Source organism: Lissotriton helveticus, chromosome 1_1 (genome assembly GCF_964261635.1).
Source record: "Lissotriton helveticus chromosome 1_1, aLisHel1.1, whole genome shotgun sequence".
NCBI classification, from domain to species: Eukaryota; Metazoa; Chordata; class Amphibia; order Caudata; family Salamandridae; genus Lissotriton; species Lissotriton helveticus.
In genome coordinates, this window is record NC_136057.1 from 1,808,716,122 (window position 1) to 1,808,742,298 (window position 26,177).

Below are 26,177 nucleotides of genomic sequence, written 5' to 3' on the forward strand. Positions count from 1 at the left end.
AGTACATAGGATGGTTGCCAGTCCAAAAGTTCCACCTTCTCTATAAAGTCTGTGGTGTCTCTGATATACGATCTTAAAGACAATACAAAACTGAACAGATGGTGGTCTAAAAATTTAGAGAGATTCTCCGTCAATCCTCCCATAGAGGAGATTATTGGTCTCCCAGGGGGGTCATTGATGTCCTTATGGACCTTGGGTAGATGATAAAAACAAATAAAGAAACAATAAAGAAACAAGATTATCTAGCGAGTATTAATGATCTTCATGCTTTACTTAAGAAATGGCTTGATAAACAGATGTTAGATCTGGAGGAATATCTTTTTCTAAAGACCACTAACCCTACTTTACCTTGTTTTTATCATCTACCCAAGGTCCATAAGGACATCAATGACCCCCCTGGGAGACCAATAATCTCCTCTATGGGAGGATTGACGGAGAATCTCTCTAAATTTTTAGACCACCATCTGTTCAGTTTTGTATTGTCTTTAAGATCGTATATCAGAGACACCACAGACTTTATAGAAAAGGTGGAACTTTTGGACTGGCAACCATCCTATGTACTGATTACCCTGGATATAACAAGTTTATATACCTGTGTAGATCACGACCAGGGCCTTCACGCAGTGGAGTACTTCCTTAACGAGAGAGAGCTTAAATATGCGATGCATAACAGGATGCTGCTAGAATTAATTGCATTTTGTTTACACAATTATATTTTTCTCTTTCAGGATACTATGTATCGCCAACTGTCTGGTACGGCCATGGGTTCCTGCTTCGCTCACAGCTACGCGAATTTATTCGTGGGCTGGTGGGAGGAGCAGGTAGCCTGGGCCCCCAGGCTTGCCACCTGGAACACCAAAGTGGTGTTATGGAGCAGGTACATAGATGACCTGTTCCTTGTGTGGAATGGATCGATTGAGGAAGCTAATCAGTACATTCAAATTCTCAATGACAACGAACATCATCTGAGATTCACTGGGGAAATCAGTACCGAAAAGGTCAATTATTTGGACCTGGAAGTGAGTATCAGTGATGGGCGCATTTGCACGCAATTGTACCGCAAACCCACTGCTGGAAATAGCATTTTACACGCGTCCAGTAACCATCCCCGCAAAGTTATTAACAATATTCCGTACGGGGAATTTTTGCGGCTTAAGCGCAACTGTAGTCAGAATGAGCATTTTGAGAAGGCAGCCACTGAATGTATGGAGAGATTCGTGACGAGAGGATATAATCCTAATCTTCTCAAAGAGACTCTGAATAGGGTCAGGAATATACCCCGCACTAGTCTTTTTGTTAAGAAACCAGGTCCTACCACAGAAGGAAAATTCCGCATGATAACACCTTATGCTGCAGATTCCTATAAATTACGATCAATCCTGTTTAAACATTGGCATATCTTAAATCAGACCAAATTATTGGGTCTGATATCCCCAACGCACCTCTAATAACATACAGGAAGGCGAGATCATTACGTGACCAAATAGTTCATAGCTATTTACCACCTATTGAAAAGCAACGGGGTACATTGAAGGATGCTAAAGGCTTTTTTCCTTGCGGGAAATGCAAGGCCTGTGCATCAAGCAAAAGGACTTTGAGCTATGAGGTCCCTGGCTGCAAAGAAGGGAAGAAGATTAGTAAATTTATGTCTTGCCATTCTGACCATGCAGTCTACTGCCTATTGTGCCCCTGCATGTTAAGATATGTAGGTAGCACTATCAATCCTGTTAAGCTGAGGGTGCTGGAACACATGCGGGCCATTACGAATAAGGATTTCTCATACCCAGTGGCCCGCCACTTTTCCATCAGACACAATAGTGACAGGAACCTTCTGAGGTATTTTTGTCTGGACCGAGTAGAAGAGAATCCGAGAGGGGGCAATAGATTGCTCGCATTAAGGAGACTCGAGTCCCGATATATCATAGACCTAGAAACGAGGGCGCCCAAAGGCTTGAATATGGGAGAAGAACTGGCCTCTCACTTGGGTTGATAAGATGGATTGCGGTGTTTTGATAATGAAAGAAATTTGAAATCATGTTTTTGAGATGAAATGTATTTTAGAGACGTTGGGTTTAGGGCTGAAGATGCTGCCCCTAGCGATATTTGCTCTGTGTATTGCGGTATAGTTTGTTACACCTTCATTGTGGCAGTCCTAAGTGGCTGCCATTGCCGATCCACGGCAAGATTTGCCCGATGCTTTCATGTCCAAAATGTGACCTGATTTAGGGGCTGGAGTTGTGTTTTATGTTATCGTAGCCACAAAGTTCGGATATAAATTGTCTCCGAATATTTACATAATGTGGGTGATTACTGAGATAACTACTGTGCCGATACACGGCTTGATTTGTGGTGTAATCAATCTGTCAGCAATGTTTTGTCGCCTATGTATTTGCACTTACAAAGATGGCGCATAATGACGCGCTTATGGTTTAGTCCCTTGTTTGTGTTTAATGTCATGACGAACATAGATAATGGCGCTGCATACAGTTTTTCAGATGTGAATACCGACGAAGGGAGTGCTCTCCCGAAACGCGTCTATTCTGAATAATAAAACCCCCTGCTAATTTACTGCCGTGCTTGAGAGTGCTGTTTCCTGAAACCCGGCTGGGTATTTTTGGGAATTCGGAGCTGGTATATTGATCGCAGACACCATCGCGGTTTGAAGCACCCGCTTTCAGAGTGACTCGTTTCTTTGGTGTAAGAGGAGCGTCCACAATTATATATATATATATTTTGATAGGTTTTTAGGTACTATTGGATGTATTTATACTGTTTTAGACATATGTCGTCAGTGTGATGAATTGTACTTTTATGGCCCAGGTGGCAGAAATAAAGTGATTTGAACTGAACTACAAAATAGTAATTTTTAGAAACTATTTGCTTGTAATCTAATGAACATACAGTACATCTGCCCTTTTTCATTTCCTTTTAAACCTTTGACCATCTCTCTTGCCAACAATTACCTGCGACAGGCTTCATCAAAGCCTCACTAATGCCCATGATGACACTAGTATACAGTTTATCAAATATGTATGATTTACATATTTATATTTCCATGCATTGTTTTCCTAGATTCTCCTAGGAGTTATTTTATGTCTTTATCACACAGGGGACAGCGCAGCACTCTAATGTACCCTGAAAGGACTGACTGCTTGTACATTGACTATTGTGTTTTGTTTCAACAGGAGTGGTGTTTGCAAGATATGGTCAGACATGGAAGGATATTAGAAGGTTCTCGCTTTCTACTCTGAGAGATTTTGGTCTGGGAAAGAAGTCCCTGGCAGAGAGAGTGACAGAAGAGGCTGGGTTTCTCTGCTCTGCCTTCAAGTCCAAGGGTGGTAAGTTTCTAATGTTGAAGAGCATCACATCGAACAGCAAATCAATTGGTTGCATGGCTCCCTCTGGTAGAAGATTGTTGCAGGGATACCATTTTGGCCACCAGAGAATAGAACTAGTAACTATGATTCAGCTGATGGTAACCCTTTTATTACAACTGTGACTTCAGGTTCACAGATTGTAAGGGCAGTGGCAAGGACAGAAATCAAACAGGACTCTCCTAGACCAATGTTTACTTTCTGAATCGTCATACTCTTGTCTCACAACTCATCATCAAATAGGTGGGAGATGTGGGATAAGCCTCAAGAGCTTCAAATTCTTATTTTGTACCTGTGCTGAAGTCGCTTCAAAATGAAAACAGATCTACTATTGAGTGTTCCTCTTCCCATGGCCCTGACCCTGCAGGTCCTACTACCATTCCACATTGGAACGCACTGGAAAAGCTCTCAACCTCAGCAGTGCTACCTGTACTGGAGTTTTTTGGGGGAAAGATTATAAATGCTGTGGAAGAGCTATACTAATTTCTTCTCTGCCTGGCACTCTCACAGACTTCCACAGGCCCTACTGCTCAGGGTCCATAGGATCTTTTGTGCAGTAGAAGGTAAAACCTGGCCGATTTAGTCTCCTGTGGTTGTGCTTAGGCATTTGAGGCGATTCATGTGCATAAGAGGCTATACATGTGCACAGGACTGTATCAGGGCATAGGTAGCTATATATCTGGGTATTAGAGACCTTCAAGAGATATAAGAAGCAATTATTGCAAACGACTGTAGATCATTTGATGGTGTATGTAGACTAATGAATATGCAGATGTACATATGTGGTGGTTGTGTTGAGGCATATTATTGTTTTGCCACGCCTGTAAAACCAATACCGGGTATTGGGGCTGTGTTTACGCTTGTGAGGCTGAAATCGACTATTTGTCATACACTGGTGTACTTGAGGGTTTAAGGTTTTGTTTGGTGTTATATGCTTACGTATGTTATGTGATGGTTAGATCTAGCCTTGTATGGTTGCTATGCTCCTACCATATCAAGGCTGCACCCCCAGAGCATTATGGGAGCATCGTTTCATATGTTTGGCAACTTGAGCTAATGTTTATCTATATATATAAAAACGAATGTAAATATGTCTGTCTGTCTGTCTGTCTGTCTGTTTGTCCTTTATGCATTACTACACCATTCATCTGATCACCATTCAACTTTGGGAAGTTGTTGAGTACACTCCCGCAAAGGTTTCTGGCATAAAGTTTTTTAAATATTGGTCCCCCCAGGGCCCTCATAATCTTTCGAATACTGATGTACGCACCAGACGGAAAAACAACAAATCGTGTATCCACAAGCCCTCAAATAAAAAAATAGAATTAAAACACCATTCATCCGATCGCAATGAAACTTTGGGAAGTTGTTGAGTACACTCCCATGAAGGTTTCTGGCATAACATGTTTTTAAATATCGGCTCCCCAGGGCCCTCATAATCTTTCGAATACTGATGTACGCACAAGACGGAAAAACAAAAAATCACCATGAAACTTTGGGAAGCTGTTGAGTACACTCCCGCGAAGGTTTCTGGCATTAAAATGCTTTAAATATCGGCCCCCCAGGGCCCTCATAACCTTTTGAATACTGATGTACGCACCAGACGGAAAAACAAAACATTGTGTATCCACAAGCACTCGAATAAATAAATAGAATTAAAACACCATTCATCCGATCGCCATGACACTTTGGGAAGTTGTTGAGTACACTCCCGCGAAGGTTTCTGGCATACATTTTTTTTAAATATCGGCCCCCAAGGACCCTCATAATCTTTCGAATACTAATGTACGCACAAGACAGCAAAACAAAAAATCGTGTATCCACAAGCACTCGAATAACTAAATAAAATTAAAACACCCTTCATCCGATCGCCAGGAAACTTTGGGAAGTTGTTGAGTACACTCCAGCGAAGGTTTCTGGCATAACATATTTTTAAATATCGGCCCCCCAGGGCCCTCATAATCTTTCAAATACTGATGTACGCACTTGAATAAATAAATAGAATTAAAACGACACTTTGAAATGTTTTCCATATTAAAATGAATAAGTTTCAATAAAAATGAAACAATGTAAATTGAATGTTATCATAACGAGTTTCCTTGAATTTCCTTTCTTCGGAGATTGCAGCAACACGGGACGGGTAAGCTAGTCTGCTTTATAAAAAAAAGTGGTATTCATTTGTTAACTGTCCGATTATAATAGAGTATTTACATTTAATGATGTCTCATCCCATTATATTATTAGGCTAAACGATTATAGGAATATATGCCTTGTAATGGGATTGGAAGAAAAGGTCCCACAATGTAATTTCATGAGATGTCATCATAATTAGGTAGGGGGCATAGAGTGTTTGACATTGCTTCTCCTACTTCCTGTTAAAATCACATTCTTGGATTATTGTATATAAAATCATGTCTGAATGGTTTGCTTTTTATTTGGGATGAGGAAAGAATTGAGCAGTCTGCGATCCATGCTCAAATGAGCTTCTCCTGTGCCTCTGGTTTCAGACCAACCTTTTCTATGCTTGGATGTGGCTATGACAGGACAAGCAATGGACAGTAAACATGTTTCATTACTATAAACCACGTAGTTAGCTTCTTAGTGCCTCTTTATGAGTTCCCTCAGATTTATGTGCAGTGACACTGTGGGTCTGGAATCTGTGATTCTGACTGGTATTGTTGGACTTAAATCTAACTATAATAATTACCAGTTATTTCCACTGGAACTGGGAACAACACATAAACCAAAATCTACACCTATCTACCACCACGTTGAAGCAAGTGGTAAATAGGTGAGTGGGCTTTCTTTAGGCCCATCGTGTGAATGGTGTAGGTGGTGAGGGAGCAGGGGGGAGAGCTGAGCAGGAGAGGGGAGAACTGGCAGGTACATTTGTAGTTCCTTCATTGTGCAGGAGTAGTGAGAACAGAGGCTGTGGGCCACAGTTACCTATAGACCAAGTAGTACCCCACACTGGTCCTGGTCTTATTCTCAGGCTAGGAAATACCAAGTCTTGAGTTGGATGACCTGGTAAGTGTGGGCCCGGAGATACTTGTTGAGTAGGAATGGTCCAGAGCAGTATCCTCCCTGCCAAGACACTGCTCCAGACCACTTATAAATGGCCTAATTGTACCAAATGTCCAAGAGAGAATTCACAGAGCATAAGCATTCATGTTCTGGAAAGAAAGGTTGATTCACTTGAGGCAGAATGGAGACAAAAATTCACAGACATCCATGGCATTTTGCAATGTAAACAAAGAAAGCCACTGAACAGCTAACTAGTATGTCAATTTATCTGTGTCTCATTCACCACTTAAACAATTCCTCCCCTACTTTTGGATGGCATGTATTCATCCCTTTGCTTGCCTTTTCTGCAGATCTTATATTTTGGACCTCCCTCTTCAGATAATCTGCTAGTACATTAGACAAATACTGTTGTATTTGCTCATTGCTTTTTTCTCTCAAGAAAATCTCCAATTTAATTGACATCACCCTAGCTTTAAAAGTCTGAGGGGCTGTATTGGGCCCATGATAGTCAAAAGGCTAATTTTCCCAGAGCAGAACACTGGTCAGGTGTGTAGGGTAACTCAGGTTCATGGGCAGGACTTTTTCCGCTCTAAGGCCCTGGCATCCCTGGATTGGGGTGGGGCGGTGACCTAGACGAGGGTCATAGTCCCCAGATGCACATAAACTGCATTCAGGGGAATGAGTTGAATCAGGTGGCAGACGTACTGTGAGGGTTGGATGCCAAGGGCACCTTGACAGTTTTTTTGGGGCAGCACTCCCAAGCAGAGGGTACTGGAGCCCAGATGAAGGGGCATGATGAAGCAGCACTCACCCCTTTTCATCCCCAGGGCACAGGCCCCGGTTCATTGTACAGTGTCAGGATACCACTCCTGTACTGTTGGGAGGTAGAGTGGAAGTAGGATGAAAAACACCTGGGGTATACCGGCACACTAAGAAAAAACCTCAGGGGTTAGATAACCCCCGGGAGGCCATAAATAATTCCTTGCCAACCCCAAGGCTAGAAGAGAGGCATACCCAATATCCCCTCTTAGTACCTCCACCTGACAGTGCATGTCACAGGGTCTGGCTCCTGACACTGACCGCTGTCAGTGGCCTCTGTTGGTTGCTGCCCTTATAGGCAGAATTTTCCTTGGGTTTGGGATAGAAGTCTGATTGAAGGAGTGGAATGGGCCACACTACTTTGTTGGCCATGATGATACTGTTTAACATCTGGGATGCATCTGTGTGCAAGTTTAGCTTAGGTGCTGAACAGATATGATCCAGGGGTGAGGATCAGGGTACCTCATGGGTCACTTCAGTGGCTTAGGAGAGTGGAGACAGAGGAAGACAGCTGAATTCAGTAGAGAAGAGAGGAGAATGGACCACTGCAGTAGAGGGCTATTGTCCAAGTTCTGTCGCCTAAGCAGGGTAGTCCATCAAGGTATTAATTAGACTCCTCAGGCATTAGGCTGGTGAAGGGATGTGATGGACCAGGCCCTTTCTACAGGGTCATCCCCAGACTTTTTGCCTTCCTCATCCATATTTCTGATCTCGGTTTTGCTTGTCCTAGGGCTCTGCACACTTTACTACTGCTAACCAATACTAAAGTGTACATGCTCACTCCTTAAAACATGGTAACATTGGCATATCCACAATTGGCATATTTAATGTACATGTATGCCCCTAGTAAAGTGGCTCTACAGGTTCCTAGGGCCTGTAAATGAAATGCTACTAGAGGGTCTGCAGCATGGTTGAGCCACATAAATAGCCCTTTAGACATGTCTCAGGCCTGCCATTGCAGCCTGTGTATATGCAGTAGCTCAAACCTACCTTTTTAATGCATATAAGTCACTCCAGCTTAGACCATGGATAGCCGGGTGCAATGTATTTAAAAGTAGGACTTGTACCTTTAAGTTTTACGCATCCTGGTAGTGAAAAACTGTTAAATTCATTTTGACTACTGCAAGGCTTATCTCTCCCGTAGGATAACATTAAAGTTGCCTTATTATATTTTAGAATTGTAATTTCCAAATGGGAAGAGATGATTGGTTCATGTTTAGTGTCTCTGGGATCACAATTTAAATTCCTAACTTATGGTGCAGTCAGATTTTAAATTGCAAATCTGAAAATGCCACATTTAGAAAGACTACATTGCAATCTACAAGCGAATAAATAAGGCACTCCAATCAGAGAAACATTAATAAATCTGAGAAAGTTCTAGGTTGTGTAGTCCATTAATGTAGGAATAGACAAGTAATTAAAATTGTTGTTGAATTATGTGTCTTTCTGTTTGGGCAAGAACATTTCAGAACTGTGAATGTTTGTGTACTGTCATTTGTATGTTAATAGCTTTTTATGATTTAGTTTGGATTTACTGTTGTAAAAATTGTATATGTTTGTTGGTTGGGTTTATGTGAACTGTTTTTGACAGCTGCAGTTGTGATATGCTTCTGTATATGATGATTTTTTTATGACTGATAAGAAAAAAGTGGAAAAGAATATTCACGTGATCACTATTATGAAATAGAGTGTTCAGAATTTTTTTATATGTACAAAGAGTCGATCAGTATTGGCATTTTTCGTGTAGTTGGCATTTAGAAAGTTGGCATTTTCCTGCCTTACCCATTTAGGGCCATATGTATGAAACTTTGGTTTTGCAATTCTCAAATAGCGATTTTTAGAGAATCGCTATTTTAGAATTGCAAAACGCTAGGTATGGAGGATTTGCAAATCATTTAGCGAATCCTACATATTCCATAATTGCAAATCGCAAATTGCAATTTGCAATTAAGGAATACCTCCCCATTCATTCCTATGGGCCTAGAGGCCCATTGAAATGAATAGGAAGACATTCTCACTTTGTGATTCGCGATTAGAAAATTCGCAAATTGAGAATGCAATTTCAAGGGTGCCAGGGTGTCAAAAGGACACCCTGTTGCACCCTGAAATGTACATGTGTGCACATGTGTCAACCACACATGCCCTAAGGGCATGTATCTGCGCCACATGGCACTTTGAAAAATGCAAAAAAGAGCATTTTTCAAAGAAATCGCATATTACCACCAACTTCAAGTTGGTGGTAATTTGCGATTCCTCAAGGCCAAATTGCACATTTTCTGTGCTTCTTACATTGCATTTAAGGAATAGCAATTTACGAGTCCTTAAATGCAATTACAAAATAACGATTCGCAAATTTTGCGATTCCTTATTTTGCAAGGCAGTTTTGCTTTCATACATACCACTGAGCCAAATTGCGATCGCAACCGCCAAAATTCTGCGGAGTTCGGCGTTTGCGATCGCAATTTGGTATGAAACATATGGCCCTTAGTGCCTATAGCCTGTCTATGGTCACATGAGTTGGTGTACCTAAGAGTTGGGCTTTGTGTATTCCTCCTAAACAGCCACACACAATATGGAACTTAGGTGTGCTAGGATGGGCATCACTGGCAGGATGGGTGGGCGAAGCTGTGCACAGCCCCACTTACACCTGAATAGTTTGTGTCCTGCCTCCACAAAGAGGGCTGCATACCCCCTCTGGTTAGTCTGGAGACAGGACATGGAAGGCAGGGTGCCTGGGGACTTCAAAGGAGAACCTCTAGAAGCTTCTACCCCTCTTCATAGGCACAATTGAGTATAAATACTGGACCACAACCACCACCACTTAAGTACACTTTCAAGCCTGTGGATAATCGGCAAGGAAGAAGGACCGCTGTGCTGCTACAAGAGATGCCGTTCTGTTGGACTACTGCTCTAAAGGAACTGCTGCCCTTCTGTGCTGGCCTGCTGCCCCCCTACCTGGGTGAGATGGACTGAACCTGAATCTCTAGAAACCAAAACCCAGTGTGACTCCAAAGGCTACTTGGCTGACCTCATAATCTGAAGCCTCAGGGACATAACAGCCTTCTAAAAACCTTGTATCTGCAAGTGTCATATGTGAGTCTACCCTGCTAAGTCAAGCCACCCAATTGCTAGGCCCTTGGATGTGACCTTAATGTGCTCTGCCAGCCTGTGTGGATCCAGCAGGACTGACGCACCTTCTCAGCTCCACGGTGCAAACCTGATCAGAACCTGAGCATTGTGCTGTTGCATGGATTGGACCCATCACAAAGACCTGCATCGCAGCTCCTCGTAACTACTGCATTGCCCCAAGTGCACGACACATCCAAGTTGCAGACCCCCGCATCCCTTATCAATGCAGCCTCAATGATGATGCTGGACTCTGCCTAGCAGCCTCACTGCTCTTTGGAACCAATGCATCACCCCGACTGCGGAACGCATATTTGATACAGATCACACAATGCTCTGCAAACCAGGAATGAAGGTACTTTGTTCTGCATGCCTAACTGGGTCCCTGTAGCCAGGTCACACTCCATTGCCCTCAGCCTGAACTTGTGACTTTGTCCTGGTACGGCGCAACCAGATGCCCACAGTTGACACTTTGTGCTTTTTGGTGCTATTTTTATTTAAATCTTAAAACTGAATATCTCTGGTTCTACTGATTGGATTTTTGTAGTTTTGGTCTTTATTACATAGAGTGGTGGTGGGAGCATACCGTGTTTTGTGAATCCATAAGTTGCAGCCATACCTTTTTGTCTGACCCACTCGTTTACAGTTCTGATTCTATGTGCTTAACCACTAGTGCAAGCACTAATATCGAAAGTCTATGTTGTGTGTGTTTGTGTATGTTGCCTGCCTAGTACATACATTGTATGTACCAGTGAATCAGAGTGGAATCCATTTTGGACGCCCAGTCCTAGCCTTTGCCACATAATGGAGGTGAGGTTGTTTTCCTTATCAGTGGGAGTGCTTTGCTGACATGCCTGAAACTGGAGTAAGATGGCACTGTCTTGTCATTTAGGCCAGTCCTGTCATGTATACCCCTATTACATACATTTGTCCCATCTGCACGACAATAATGATTCGAAACAGGTGACCTTTTACCTAGTAGCTTGCTCCTGTCTCTTAGAAGACTCTTACTGCCCCTACAAATTAGAGGATAATTCCTACCAAGCTGACACAGGGTCCGGTATGCTGTTGCTTTGACACACAGCAGTCTGACATCTCTTGTGAGGTGTCATCTAACCCTGGACAAAGTTTGCACAGGCGTGCTACGCAAGGCTACATTAGGCTACGCAAAGCGGCCCAAAAATTCTGCAACTCTATACAGAGTTACGCCAGCATGCAGAGTTGCTACTTTGCATGCTCGCAAGATGTTTTTGATGTTAGGCAAGGGATGACGTGTTAGGGGAAAATATTGCGTGGATTTCACTATGCGTTTGCCAATGGGAGTGGCCATTTTGTTTTCCTATTCTTTGCATGGTTCTGGGGCCTGTTTTTCAATCCCTCTCCAAACATTTCAGTCCTTTGTTTTTACACAGTTTTTCTGATCTTGTTTTATTTATTATCTATCCCTCTTTGTCCCTAAGTGTATATTTTGCATTTTATTTCTACTTTTACTGTGTTTTTTAAACTTTTTTCTACTGTTTTATATTACTTTCTTTTTTACTCTCCTACTTCTTCTCCTGCCTTTATTTTTTACTGCTGCATTTTCTTTTCCACTCCACCCACCCCAGAACCATGGCTAAGGTTACCAGCTCCAAGAACAAGGCACCTTTGCCCAAGAAGAGCCGCCTTCCTTGTGGCAGACTGCACCCAGAAGGAGTGCAGGCCTGGTCCCTTTTTATAGAGGCAGAGGTGGCCGCCCTTATTTTTTTTGTGCAGCGCCACCTCCCCTTGACCTTGGCAGCAGGCGACAGGCCTGGCTCCGGTTACGCTACCCAGGAGCGTCACCGCCGGTGGACAAGGGTGCGCCGGGCAATGATTTGCTGCTCTGGGGTGCACCCATAACCAGCTGAACCACTGTTGGTCAGACATCTTGGACTGGGAGCACGACCTGCTGGATCTCCAAAAGTGAAGGTAAATTACGTTTTAAAATGTTCAGTGATTGTTATTCTTCTAGACACAGGTGCTACTAATCTTACTTGTTTGCAACTTTGCGCCCGCTTGGGCTGATTATGTAAGAGAGTTTACTTTTGAGAACTTAAGTTAGGTAATGCTAGAGAGGCTCTAGTCCTTCTTTTGTCCTCCTGTCACTAATATAGTGGTGGATTGATAGATAGTTTTGTTACTTAGGGCTAGATGTAGGTAATTCTAATTTACCGATTCATAAATACCGAATTTTACCGATTCGGTATTTATGAATCGGTAAATTAGAAGTGGTCAGATGTAGGTAAATTTCATTTTACATTTACCGAATCGGTAAGAATCGGTATTTACCGATTCGGTAAATACCGAATCGGTACTGCCCATTGATTCCTATGGGCCTTGAAGCCCATAGGAATCAATGGGCAATACCGATTCGGTATTTACCGAATCGGTAAATACCGAATCCTGCAAGGGTGCAGGGGGTGTTACTTTGACACCCTCTAGCACCCCATATACAGGCATGTGTGACATGTGGCACACATACATGCCCTAAGGGAATGTCTGTGTGTCACATGGCACAGGTTAATTTAATTTTTGACTGTGTCAGCCTGCCATGGGTGGCCTATCTGCTGCATGGTTACACAATCAATCAAAACAAAGTACCTGATGATTGTGTAGTCAGCTTCCCCACCGGCAAACAGTAGGAAATAAGAATAATGTGAGTCTGCGTCACAATTATGTTTGTCTTGGGTGTAAGCTGACTGAGCTTGCATGCCTGCTACAACAAGGTTACTTAATTTAGCTGAACAAGAGAGAAGAAAACTGGTGTACTCGAGTCCATAGATACCACAAATGTTAGGTGCTGTGCTTGCTAGTGCTTATGTGCCACTATGTATAAAATTAATTTTGTGTTACTGTTTTGCTAACAGTATTGGTCACAATAGTCTTTTTACTTTTTTAATATAGCTACTCCTACCCAAGCAAAAGCAAAACCAGATAGGAAGGATTTGGCAGCCATGGCCCGGCGCCGGAAGCTTGAGGCCATCCTATCGGTGGCTGGTGGCTCTGGCAGAGTAGGTGGAGGAGGCGGCAGCAGCTGCAGCCTCCTCCAATGCCCCAGGCCCCAGCCAGGCCCTCGAGTGGTTCAAGACTGCGGTCTGGCAGTCACCCGCCGCAATACATCCAGCACTGATGCCCACATGTGGATGCAATTGTCGAGCTTTTAAGCACCGCATGCTCCTCATAGAGACCCAAATTACATAAATGTTGTATTCTGTTGTACTGGGCTTTGTTTTAAAGCTAGCAAAGAAAATAAAAAATATCTGTAGGGATAAATTATAAGCAAAGAGCAAACATAATACCAACAACAACAAACACACAGTCGTAATGATTGGGGAGAAAAAATAAATACAATTATTTAAAAGATGATGAACGATACTAAAGTTCTGTATGTTATCCTGGTCAAATTGGGGAGTTACATCTCAGCATTCCAATTGGTCCTCCCTTTCATGGACACTGCGTCTATCAATCTTGGGTGCCACTGCCTGCCTGGCGGATGCCGATTAGTAGTTGAGAGTTAGTTATTTTTCTCTGTTTAGCACAGGGTAAAGACCAGCCTGTAAGTGTAGATGGAAAAACAAAAAGGATATTGAAAAATCAAGGAGAAAAAAAAAGCATGAATTATGGAGGAGTGCAAACACTTTCAGGGGCGGCATGGCTAAATCATGTCTATTCTGTTGTATGTTTTCAGCATTAACCTGCAACAGCAACAGGACAGAGCAGGCCCATGGCGCCCACTCAACCTCCACTTAGCTTAGATTTTAGATTTTAGCTTAGACTGACCCAGACAGTCACAGGGCACACATATACAGCAACATAGCATGTTCCAAAGTAAGTAACTAAAGCAATGCACGACTGTCAGTCATACCACTACTACACTCGTGACTACTCGACTCCACCACTACACAGACATGTATTTCTGCTGTGGTTGCTGTTGACTTTTTTACCTTTTATGCCACTTTGTGATTTGAAACGCCCTGAGTTACTTCATCAGTCATCTCCGATCCAACTGACTCACTGTGAAGATACTATGTGGTCATCATCATGGTGCTGTCCAACTCAGTCTGTAGTGTACAGATTGAGTTCATATTCCATATTAAAAAATGCAATGGTTCAGCCTGCAGTAGAAGTACAATTTTGTTAATAAACAACAAGAAGGGAAACATTGACTTGAGCCACTTTTAGTGTGCAGATTAAATACTAGTATACTTCAACTTCATGCACAACAACAACACAAATAGCAATCACTCAGTCAGCGTCCAATGCATGTCATCATTACCTGCTCCTTCTCACCTTAAGTTAAGGGGCAGTCTTTTTCGGGTCGTAAAGGTGGATAGCTATAGTCATCATGTTCCACTTCTTTTGGAGGGACTCGTTGAGGCAAAATTTCTTGTACTATTCTCTATCCAATTTCTGACTTGAGGGAAATGATTTAGGGTGAACCAGGAGGATGGAGGAGGACTCGGAGGAGTGGACTTCAAATGCACAAAGCTGCAACTCCAATATGACAATGAATGAGAAGACGTGGTGATGGATTTGGTGTTATTCGAACCAGAAAGACAGAAACACACACATAATAAAAGTAAATAAGGCAGAAAGAAAGTAACACGTTGAAATCCTAGTTGTAAGGGAAGTAGAGCTTGTCCTCAAATTCTGGTGGTTCAACCAGAAGAAGGTCATCTAACACTACTTCCATCACCTAAGTCGCTGTCCTTATTTTCTTGCTGTCATTCACGTATTTTATAATCCCGTTGTATAAAGTGCTAATTCATTTTGATCATGGTTAACCTCTCCACATTTTTGGGCAAGAGACTGGTCTTTTTCACTGTTAAAATGCTACCAGTAGCACTGAAAAACACGCTCATAAGAGACCCTTGCGACAGGGCAAGCCAGATAGTTTATCGCCAGCGTGCTGGGACTGACAATTGGCGCCTTTTCTCATACCAATATACCAATATGTTTTGATCAATGTAGACCTCTGTTGTGTCACTCAGATAGGCCTGGACCATCTGCTCAATGCTCAGGGGTGCTCTGCTTTGCTGGGCCTCTTTTGCCTTTGCATCAGCACTGGACCTAACAAGCCCTTGCTGTAGATACCAATCCTGTGTCGATTTTACTGGGGCTGAAGATTCTGTTATTGCTGTTGTTGATAGTGTTGGTGACTGCTGTGATGTCACAAAGAGGGTTTCCTTTGGACTAATAGCTACATGTTTTCTATAACTAGCATTATTTACTGGGGGACTGCTGTGAGCCAAACGCACTGCCCTCAGGCTCTGAAGTTGAACTTGATGCCGGATGCCTTGCAGTACTTGTGGGCTGGAGTAGTGGGCCTCTAATTACCAGACGTTCTTTTTCAAAGTCACTGGCTACCAAAGCTATCCAAGTTTTGTACTTGGCAACATCCACTTCTGAAAAAGGAATTGATGTCTTAGTAATTGGTACTGATTTGTACAGTGTATCCAGACTTGTGGCATAAATGTAATGTTTGTCTGACACAATCGTAAATCTGCACCATTATGTTTTCAGGTAAGTGAAGGGACAAGTTCCCTACCAACTCATATGCTTCTTTTTTTCCTCCACACCTGCGTACATTTCATACACCGCATTCAGCTGTTGCTCTAGCATGTGCAACAATGGGATAGCTTGGCCCATTGTACAGTCCTCCTTGCTGACCTTACATGTGAAGAGCTCGAAAGGAAGTCGCATTTCTGTCAGGCATTTAACTTGGCCCCATTGGTCCCTCCCAACAGGCATTCCTTTCACAGTAGCATCCCCTAGCCTTTGCATGACATAGTCATTGATTGGTCTGTACTGGTCAAACAGACGATCAAGCATGAAGTATGTAATAAGTTGAGTTCCAATGTGTTGGACCTCCTGGATGAGTGCTTTGACTGGCACTCTCTGCTCATGTTGAATGATACTCAGTTGCTTCCGGGCTTTAAAAGAATGACTGAAATGTGTGCATATTCTTCTGCAGGTGGTCAGTAGGTTGCTGGCTCGGTCTTCTTTTATCAGAAAGTCTTGAACAATGATGTTAATGCAGTGCACCAAACACAGGACCATGAAATAGCCACCAGTGTGCATGGCCTTAACTATATTACTGCCATTGTCGGTGGCAACAACACCAATGTTAATCCCTCTTGAGTGCAGCCATTCAAAGACCTTGCTGTTAAACTCTTCCAAAATGTTTGTAGCAGTATGAGATTTCTCGATTGCGAACATGGCTACAGTTGCCTGTTTACGAGAGGCATTAAAAATCTCAGCCATGTCAATAACACCTGCTGCAGACATCTTTTCTCTTACCGCCACAAAAGAGATCCAATGTGCAATGATGCAAATGTAATCAGTGTCTTGGCAACTGGTCCACATGTCTGTTGTCAGATGGATATTGTGAACAGCACTCTGCTGCAAAGCTTGTCCAAGCAATTCCAGCACGTTGTGATGTAGTGCTGGAACAGCAACTCTGACGAAATAGGACCGGCTGAGAACATTCCATTTTGGGCAGATGGCTGTTACAAATTCCAGAAAACCCACCCCTTCCACAAAAGAAAAAGCCAGAAAGCCCAGCACTTACATGTTAGCCAGATTTGCATTGTACAAACGGGCCGTTGGGTGGTTGCGTTCACACTGCCCCTATGACTTAAGCATGCTGAGAATGGTAGGCTGGATTTTTTTCATTCGGGTGCCATTGATGCAGGTAACTTCTTGAACCCAGTTGTTGTTAGGCTCAACGCCACACTTTTTTTCATTGTGGTACTCCGTTGCCTTGGTGTCTCTGCCTGACTCTTACTACAGTGTCATTGAGATGTTGCTGAGGCTGATGATGATGTGGGTGGTAGTGGTACCACTGCACTGCTGGAGACAGGACTACTTTGTGTACCAGAGAAAATGTCTCCCTCCGTATCTTCTTCTACTTCATCCCCACCAACAGCAATGGGTGCAGTTTTTGGGCTTCTAAGGTGCGCCTCCCACTGGATCAAGTGGTGTTATTTTCAGATGGGTTGTTTGGCCTCCGGTACCATAGTTTGTATCAAGCTAACACCTTGCCGACAAAATGAGCACATAGCAGCGTTCTCCTCCTTACTGCTAACCGAAAAGAAGTCCCAAACTTGGAAGGTGAACTTTCTTGCACTGCTGGAGGTGCAACTTGCAATGCCGGACGAACTGGAGGGTGTACCTGGAATTTGACTCTGTGCAGTACCACTACCTACTGAGGTGGTAGTTGTACTGGATGTAGGTCCCTGCCGGGCCTTTACAAATGCAAATATGGGAGCTGGAGGTGGTGTTGGTGTTACCTGTGTTGGTGGTGCCCATGCCACATGCCTCACAGCAATTTGGGATGGGGTAATGTCTGTCTCCATCTCCACTGGGGAGGGAGTGATGTTCATGATGACTGTCTCGTCATCATCCTCTTCTTCTACATCTACCTCCATAACTCTAAGGCTTTCTGTAACCTTCCTTTTCCCTACCCTTGTTTCGTGGCTTGTGTCACTCTCAGACTGAGCTGTTGGCTTCCAAGTGGCATATAGATCATCACAAGGGTGGCTTGAAGAAGAAGCTGATGGACTAACCGTCCTTTTACTTGCTGAGGATCAGGATGATAATGGATCTTCTGATAGAGTGGCTTGCTCTTCTTCTTCCGCTGCAGGAAGCTTGATTTCCTGAAGGGCCCCTACTTCGGGAGGAACAACTACTATTGTGGGTGGTGGTTGCAGCTGTTGTTGCGGCTGTTGTGGCGGCTGTTTTTGCAGCTGTTGTTGCCCATTTATCTGCTAAGTTTCCTCCTGCATTGATTGGGTACTACTTTGCGATAACGATAAGGTAATTTCAACATCACTGCTCCTTGATGTTTTCGCGATTAGACTGGCTACCTCTGCGACAATCATGGGTTTGGGCCTAGGTTGGTGGGGTGGCACTGATGCGGAGGTGCTGCTGCCAGCTTGCTCCCCGGACACCGCTGCTGCAGGCTTAATTTTTTGTTTCCCCAAAAAGAATCCACAACAGTCTTGCTAAGTGCCACTTCTTCCTTCTTCTGTTCCTTCTTCACACTGGCAACTTTCTTGGTACTGGAGGACCTAATTCCTTTCTTTGGGACCATCTTCTTCAGATGTCTGCAGAACGCACTTGCACAAGTTGCAAGTTGTGGTCACGTGGCGTCGTGTGCATCAGGACTACTGTCTGGCAGTACAACTGGTGATGATGACACCTCCTCCTCAGTCTTTAAAAGCAAAGAAGCCAGAAGAACATCAGTGAAATGTTGCATTTGTTGTTGTGGTTCAATTACTACTTGTACAAACGAACAAATATAATATATAGCTTAGTGTGTGGTGGTCACACTTGTTAGTGTTATATTATAACATTTTATTAGCTCAGTTATTAAAAAATAACAACAGTGTAGCCATCTCTGAGACTTTGACAACAAGGGCTTTCATGGTATACTGTGTACACTCAGGAAGGATAGGAAAGAAGAAGAACAAAAATACAAACGTAATGGAATTGGAACCTGTTTGGAATTAATTTGCACATCACGTCATTCAGGGAGCTACAGCTGGCAATGGGGATGGCAGCAGTAAGCCAAGAGGAACAAAGGAAAGACATGCAGGCCTATATGGCAAAAGTAGCACACTACTAAACTACACCACAAAATGGCCACCAGCCACATAGTCACTCACGCTGCCTGGCTTCACAAAATGGCTGCCAGTCACATGGCCAGGCCACAACAACAAGCAGGGCCGGCCTAAGGCATGTGCAAGCTGTGCACCTGCACAGGGCCGCCAAACCCCAGGGGCCGCCACGCCAATATATATCCTTAGATACATATTTGCGTGGCGGCCCCTGGCAGGGATTTGGCGGCCTCCGGCCCCCTAACTACACTCCCTGCTCAGGGCCTCCGTGAGCCAAGAGCCGGCCCTGCAACAAGAAGCTTAAGCCAAGAAGAACAAAGGAAAGTCATGCAGGCCTATATGGCAAACGCAGCACACTACTAAACTACCACCACAAAATGGCCACCAACCACATGGTCACTGACAGTCACAACAAGCAGGAGGCCTGGAAAACAATGAATTCAAGCAGGCCTATTATATGGTCAGACAAAGGAGGCATACTTGCTGAACAACACAGCTTTAATGCAAAAATGCAAAAACGGAAGTCTCCAGGGCTAAAAAAGGTTTGCAAGTTACACAACAACCACACCACATACACACATCCAACAGTGACATTTATTTAACACACCCCAAAAAAGTGAAATAACCCCCAAAAACACATTCAATGCCATCCATGCCCTAAATGATGTTTAAATTCATCCGACACCACAGAAACAGTTGTTTCATGCACCCATGAGTAGACTCTAGCTGTAAGGCCTATTTATTGGGCCACACTACTGGGCTAGTAAATTAAATAAATATTGCAAATTGATTGCAAAAGGTGGAGAAAATGTAGTGAATTCTGCAACATGTTTCCTTTATAAAACAAAACTAGTAGAATAATTACATACAAAGGAAAACATCTAGGCCCTTCCTGAAACTACAGTCCACCCACAACAATGCATTCTAAGAAAAATAATGAAAAGTAAAAAATAAAAAGTCAATGATATACGATGCAGCAGTCAAAAAGAGTGATCCTTCCAGCTCGAAATGAAAAGTGAACAGGACAGGGACAAATCACTGGGAGGAGCCTGCTGGAAAGGAACAGGAAGTTGGAGACTCTGGGGCACTTCCTTCCGCTTTAAAAAAAAAAAGTAAAAAAAGAAAAAGAACTCCTTGCACAAAAAAAGTACAGCTAAATGTCAATCTGAGGAGTTTTTTTTTCATCCAAATCATCATTTTCGAGAAGGTGTTATGCTGCTCGAGAGATATTTTTCTCCAGATTGCAAATTCTGCGTGTTCGGCATCACGATCATCACAGAATTTCTGCCGATGGTGATCCGAATGACGTGTTACCGATCTCACACTCTCGTGGGACCGCGTGGCCAGCTACCAAATCTCGTGGCGCAGGCGAACGGATAGGAAATCTCATTGGCGAATGCAGGTATACCGGTAAGTCGCTACAGTGTGCCCGAAAAAATGCATTTTGAAAGCGCGAACACGAAAAAGAAACTGTGGCGCAGAGTTTTCAGAAACTCCTCGTGTTACGCGGAATGCGGAGTTGCAAAAACATCCACAAACTCTGCGAGCGGACGGGTTTTAACACCAAGTGTTAGTGTCATCCTGGAAGCAGAGATGGGATTCCTTATTTTCAACTATCAGGTGTGGTGGCTGGTTCTTCTCTAGGAATTTCTTGGCTATAGGTTCACATAGCTACAAGCATATACATGCTACACATACAGATCTAGTCTGGGTATGTTTAGGCAGATTACCTAGGGCAGTAGTTTTAGGAATATGCAAGTGCTACTGTTTTTATCTAGACTGCTTATGTTCATCTTATTAGCACTATGGTAGAAATGTATCTACTATTCATTATATTGGTACTACTAATCTATTTTGTATGCTTCTTTCTCCTGATTGTCACAGCACATATGTTTTACACAAGACTGTCGCTGGACCAATAAATACTTATAGAAACTTCCTAATCGCCATCCTGTGTTTTTTCTGAGAGTAAGCAAGCACGAGTGTCTGAGCAAAATGTACTGCATTGTTTTCCACGATCCCTGAGGAATCAGGGTTGTCATGTTCAATGGTTGCCAGAGACTGCCTACACCACTGTAGAATACAGGGAGGGAGTGGTAGTGGCACTGTAGTGCTAGCTGGTCTAACACCCGACATATCCTGTTGGGGTGTCCAGAAGCGGTGGGGTCACCAAAACCTCCCGGGGAACTCCTAGGATCTACACGACATGGCACCGCCAACGTTGGTTTCGTTCTTATATTAACAGTGAAAATCTGAGTAGTTCAGTCGTGATTTCTTGGAAAGCTCTACTCACATTTTCAGAGACGTCTGAAGTGGGAAGATAATCTACCTCAGCTGAACAAATATACTCTGTGTATTGGCTGATGGTTTAGCATTGCACAAAACCCTACCTCTTAACTTTTTCTCTCTTCTCTTTTAAAAATGACTGACAACGTGAGTAGCTCGGGGAAGGTGAATTTGCAAATGCTCTTAACACAACAGAGAACTGCAGACATGCAGTGACTATGAAATTGGTGGAACACGGCGAACCCTTAAAAGGTGGCTGTGCTTCCTTCGTGATTGAGGCACACAATGAGTTTGGCTCAGAGGTATTCTATTCTTGGGTTCAGTTCCCGCCTGCAGATCCACAAACTAAATTGTTCCACACATATATTGTGGTTGAACCACCAGATGAATACATCCAATTCGAAGACTTTGAAATCCTGTTAACTTACCAGCAACAAAGAAACTGGTTTAAAGGCGCCCTCCCACACATAATCTCTGTTGGGAGAATCGGTCCACTCAGCATAGAAGGAGCGACTTCGCCGGTCTTAGCGACATACACTCCACATCCAGAGATAGATACACTACCAGTGGATGAAGTCTGTGCAATATACAAAGACATAGCCAGGCTATACAGACACATCATCCAGTTTGTCATGCTAACATTAACTGTCCAACCTGAGAGAAATGCTCCAGCTGGTCCACATCAGACCGCACCTACAATTAACCCAGAGACACTGAAATCAGTAATAGGGGCAATTCCTTCCAAACCAGAGCAAATTCTGTTTTGGATAGTACAATAAAGTGCACAGCTGGAAACAGTAAGTCCCCATACGGGTCTCAGGAAAAACATAGAATGCTAACCATTTGCTTGCCAATGGGGATGGTTCCCTCAATTGAGCATTGCCCCACTTGGGGAACAATCTTTGCTGCCGTTTACGTCAGAGTACACGGTACCCCTTTCTTAGTAGTTGTTCCTGATATATTGAAACAGATACAGAACGAGTATGGGGCAGGACCTACCCTGGACATGGAAATTAAACTGATGGGCAATTTTGCCCAAGTCTCTGCAATTGTGCTGGACAATATAAAGGGAGAGGCGGCAGCAGTGACCTTACTCTGCCACCTAAGGGAAACAACTTCTATCAATAGGGAGTGAGAATTACAAAAAAATATCAAAGAAACCTATGCTGCATTAAGTAGATATAATTTGGGAACGAAAGCAGGGAAGCAAAAAATGGCGGGTAATCCAGGCAAAGACAACACTAAGCAAGCACCTGCTTCTTTTAAAAAGAAATGGGAAAACAATAATTCTAAAAATAACAATTAAGAAAAAAATTCACGATCAAGGGTGGAACTCCCCAACTGGAGTACTCTGAAAAGAGGTACAACCTTAGGAATCGTGATAACATTAGGAAACCTGATAGGTATCATGTTACTGATACACATTCCTTTAGTTCCTTCCAGGCTTCATCAAAAAACACGGAGCGGGATGGGCAATCAGAACAAAAGCAAGAAGATTGACCAAAGAGAAAAAGGGTAACACATTGAAAGTCAGATTATATTATCAAACAGGAAGAGAAACCTAAAGCAAAACCTCAATTCACAAAGAAGAAAGGACCTGGCTTAAAAATGAAACATGCCCAGGTTATTGAGGACTCAGCTTCTGAACGGGGAATGGGCTCTGATGATGCTAGCCAGTGCGGCAGAAGTAACAATAGAGCGTTGGAACCTGAAGGACAGCAGTTTTGAATGAGCGCATCATGGTGGAAACACCTGATACAAGAGTTAGTGTCCCACATATACTGTTTGATATTTTGCTCCAAATAGAGGGGGACATCTCAAGAAATGTAAAAGGTCTCTTTTGAGAGAACTTAACATATGGATATGACATTCTGTTAGCAGAAAAAGATTGGCCGCCTGAGATTGTGATGGAGTGACCAAAAGGGGAAAGCGTAATTTTGCCTGACTTCTCCGACCTCGTTCCAGAATCTCTAAAACATTCATACATGAGGAGTGGGCGCTAGCGCTAGTTCTGACATTATACTGCAACCATGTACGGTGGGACGTGGAATTTACTCATTATCAAATCCCATTAAAATCTACTCCAAATCCACAGAGACAGTATGCTATGAAAAATGATGCAAAAAGCAGGTCAAAGAAATTTTAGACCAATTTGAATACCAAGGTGTAATTGAGACTTGCACCTCCCCGATGAATAATCCTTTGCTTCCAGTAATGACGCCTGAGAACACATAGGAGTCTTTTAGAATAGTGAGCGGATCGCCACCGCCCGTATGGTGGTGGCTATATGCCCGCCATTCCTCCCCATCCGCCTACCATTCACCCCCGCCATATTAAGATGGCGGGATGGACCCCGGCGGACGGAAAGACCGTCCACCAGTTTTCTGCCCATCGACGAGTTGACCGGGCAGAAAAGGGGTATAATATGGTGAAGGTGTCTGCAAGACACCGCCATCCACATTATAATGCAGGTGGTGATGTGCCTTTCAATGGCGGAGTTACCAGCATGAAAGGCATGCGGTGTCTGCATGTGGGGGCCTGTTGCGGGCCCCAGGGAGTTGAGGGGTACCCATGGGGGGTACCTATGGTACCCCCATGCATTTGCTTGCACAACGTGGCAGGCACTGCGCGTTGCCTGCCACATTGTGCATGCGAATGCCTTTTTTGTATTGCGGCGGGTGCTGCTGAAAGCACAGCCCGCCGCAATGTAAAAAGTGCTGGATGCGCCCACCTGTGTGGCGGGCGCATCCTAATCTGCATCATGGGACCAATGGCGGGCGGTCCCTTTTGCTGTTACAGTGGCGAGCACACAAAAATATACCCCATATTGTCTAGTTTTAGATTACCGACATTTAAACACATGCACACAAACATTCACAGTTCAGAACGCACGTACTGCCGCATTAATGAATAACATTGCGCGGAAGAAATACAAAATTACATTAGATTTCTCTAATGTATTCTTCTGCCAAAATATAGCTTCAGACAACAAATATTTGACAGCATTTTCTGCCCTAAACACTCAGCGTCACTTCCAATATTTGCCTCAAGGGTATAACAGCCAGGGGCTATTCTCGTCAAGAGTGTCAGAAATACTACAAATATGCGATGAGGAGGCTGTGCCCTACATAGATGTCATCTATCTGATGGACGATGAATTACTTGAACACTTGAACAGGGTGAACAACATAATTGTGGGAATCACCAATTTGGGCTACATATTCAATTTTAAGAAATCTAAAATTGCAAATCTCAATATCCTATTTTTGGGGATGAGCTGTCAAGTGAAGGCTAAAAAGTGTGCTCTGCTCCAACCTTCAAAGACTCTCAAAGGTTTGCAATCCATTTTCGGATTTCTACATTTTGGCAGAACATACATGCTAGATTATGCAGAAAGAGTAAAACCTTACTACAACTTAATCAGACATGATTTCACAGCACATCAGTGGACACAGCAACACACAGATACTATGCATTCAGTTCAGGCTGACATGATAGAATGAAAACATTTACACAAGTGTGAATACCACTAACTTGGTGATCTGGGTGGTCCCGGGTTTATCAGGATATACCTACTTCACTTTCAATGAAGGTGAGACAGTCTCAATTGCATACAAATCACATTTGTACAAAAATGCTGAAATTCGATTTGCAGCCCCAGAACAATTACTGACAATAGTACAGACTGCTGTAGCAAAGCACTAGCACAGTGGAAACTCATAATTGCTGTAACCCCGGTACCAACTTTAGGAGCTGTTACCAAAGCAAGCATTCCAAATGCGATAGCATTGCCTCCAAGATGGATACAATGGGCAAATTCTCTCATTGCAACAGATGTAGATTAAAGATACAATTCTACATTAAAAATGCAAGCGTTCCTGCAGTACGAACAAGAATACCCTCTCCTGAATGAAATCTTGCCTCTAGAGACGTAAGAATACATCATTTACACTGATGGATCCACTCAGCTTGCCACAGGAAGTAAACAACAGTATAGCGCTGTGCAGAGACAGACTATTGAGTACAAAATATTGAGTTGCACAAATATCGAGTTGTTAATATCGTGGGTCAGAAATATCGACAACAAGAATATCATGGTCAAGAATATCGACTTAAGGTAATTTATATCAATTATATCGAAATTCTTAATATCCTTTGTAAAAATATAGTTGTTAAAAATATCATTTTTTTTTATTATTGCTATGTATTTTAGTATATATTTTAGATTTATGTGCGGTTTGTTGTATTAAATTTTTAAAAGTTGGTAAAAAATGTTTACTTGAATTTTGCACTTTTAGTTCCATAGCAGGTTGTGGGCTTATAGGTGAATAGGGTGGGAAGTAATTTTATTATATAGTTTTTAATTTTTTTTATTAGAATTTTGCATTTTTATTTCCATACTGGGTTGTGGGTTTATAGCAAAATAGGGTGGTAAGTAATTAAATTATTTCAAATGTATTGATTAATTTTTATTTATTCATATTTGTTTAATTGAGATGTTATAGTGTTAAATGTGCTCTGCTATCCAACATGTTCCGTACTGTTGCATTCTCTGGAGTGGGAATAGTAATGTTTACCCCTCTGCTATCCAACACTTTCCCTACTGTTACACTCACTGGGGTGAGAAAACAGTTTTTTACCCCTCCCCTATCCAACACTTATCCTACTATTGCATTCAGTGGAGTGGGAATACTAATTTGTACCCCTTTGCTATCCAACATTTTCTCTACTGTTGCACCCTTTGGAGTGGAAATAGTAATTTTTGCCCATCTGCTATCTAACACTTTCCCTACTGTTGCTCTCACTGGAGTGGGAATATAAATGTTTACCCTCTGCTATCCAATACTTTCCCTGGAAATTGCTTTTACTGGAGTTGGAATTGTAATTTGTGTCCCTCTGCTATCCA

General features: G+C 42.9%; 1 protein-coding gene across 2 annotated transcripts in view; it reads left to right on the forward strand.

Annotated features, from left to right (window-relative positions):
* LOC144753101 (cytochrome P450 2D6-like) overlaps window positions 1-26,177 on the forward strand; it is an 840,402-nt gene that overhangs the window by 219,155 nt on the left and 595,070 nt on the right. For both annotated transcript variants that reach the window (XM_078640894.1, XM_078640901.1), the window contains exon 3: window positions 3,186-3,338. In XM_078640894.1, the coding sequence (XP_078497020.1) occupies window positions 3,186-3,338 (153 nt within the window). The remainder of the gene's footprint in view (window positions 1-3,185; window positions 3,339-26,177) is intronic.